This window comes from Psammomys obesus, unplaced genomic scaffold (assembly GCF_907164565.1).
Source record: "Psammomys obesus unplaced genomic scaffold, mPsaObe1.curated_primary_1811, whole genome shotgun sequence".
In the NCBI taxonomy this organism is placed as follows: domain Eukaryota; kingdom Metazoa; phylum Chordata; class Mammalia; order Rodentia; family Muridae; genus Psammomys; species Psammomys obesus.
In genome coordinates, this window is record NW_026590187.1 from 240883 (window position 1) to 242450 (window position 1568).

Below are 1568 nucleotides of genomic sequence, written 5' to 3' on the forward strand. Positions count from 1 at the left end.
TGTGTGTGTGCCTGTGTGTGTGCACCTGACTGCACAGCATTGGAGAAGAAGCAATGCTGGACTCCAGAAGGCGGCATCACACGCGGTATCAGGCCTCCTTACCTGGACGCTGGGATCTGAAAACAATACCATGTAGGAGCAGTGAGCAATCTCAAAGGCGGCCGGTCTCTCTAGGCCACTGGCCGGCTTCTGAAGGCTGCTCACTGGGACCATCCAGGTCTTCTCCACTAATTCCACCCTCCATATTGCCCACAGCTCTGCAGTGTCCACACCACAGCCACTACACCCACTGCCTACCTCCTTGCCTGCCTTCCTGCCGGGACCCAGAAGGCCACTGTATGTTTGTGTGTGTGTGTGTGTGTTTGTGTGTGTGTGTGTATATGTGTGTTTGTGTATGTGTGTATGTGTGTGTGTGTGCCAGAGGAAACCCCCTGGTGGTATTGAGGAACAATCCTTTATTTTTTTGAGACAGGAACTCTCATCACTGGCCTGGAACTGGCCACGGGAGTAGGGGCTAGCTACCCCTCACCCCAGCCCCCCACCCCCCCACATCTCATCCCCCCACTCCACAACCCTCGCCCCTCATCCCCCCACCCTTCCCCCTCCCCCACACCCCTTGCCCCACCCCCCACCCCCTCGCTCCACACACCTCACACCCTCACCCCCCCACACCCCTTGCTCCACACACCCCACACCCTCACCCCCCCACTCCACACCCCTCGCCCTCCCCCTCCCCCACACCCCTCCGCCCTCGCCTGATCGCCTCACTCAGTTTCCCCTGCGCAGACAAGAATTGTGCTGTGCCCTGGGCCATCATTTTTTCCAGGCTCTGCTTGGGAGGGCGCAGTCTAGTGTACGTGCCAGAACCCCCCCAGGAGCTTCAGGTCGCCCACCTCTGCTTCCCTAACAAGCTTCTGGGTTGTTTCTGGGGCTGGGAGGTGCTGACAGAGCGTGGAGTCTGGGGCTCAGCCGCTCAGCTAGCAGAGTCCTGCGGTCGGTGCCCAGCAGGCGCAGACTGGCTGTGCCGGTGCCGGTCTGTAGTCGGCACTGCAGGGTGAGGCAGGGAGCGGGCCAGCCTGCTTGCACAGACTGTGCCACAGAAGGGGGGTGACGGTGAGGCAGGACGCGTGCGCCCAGCCCGGTGCGAGCCTCTCAGGCCGGGGAGAGGTCTGGGTGGCCCCTGTCTGTCCGGCCGTGACTTGAGAGGGCCTCGTGAGGGAGGGCTAGCCCAGGCGATTGAGGACATCAGCATCCGCTGATGGCGGAGGGCCGAGAGGACGCGCTCCAGCCCATACCCTCCATCTCCCCCGCGCCAGCGCTGCTGTGTATGGGGCGCATGTGCGCAGGCACGGTATGCACGTGGAGGCCGGAGCTCAACCTTGGATGTGGTGTTGACATGTCTACTTAAGACGGGCTCCGGGCCTGACAAGATGGCTCAGCCGGGAGAGCCCGATCCCAGGGCCACATGGCAGGAGAGAGCGAAGTCCCGCTTCCCCCTGACTTCCTCAGGGCCACGCTCCTACACACACACACACACACACACACACACACACACACACACACACACA

At 62.1% G+C, this 1568-nt stretch overlaps 1 protein-coding gene across 1 annotated transcript in view; it reads left to right on the plus strand.

The window, feature by feature from the left end:
- Positions 1-1568, plus strand: part of Zan (zonadhesin) — a 62469-nt gene that overhangs the window by 59481 nt on the left and 1420 nt on the right. The window contains exon 33 of the mRNA XM_055606673.1: positions 256-340. Within this exon, the coding sequence (XP_055462648.1) occupies positions 256-340 (85 nt within the window). The remainder of the gene's footprint in view (positions 1-255; positions 341-1568) is intronic.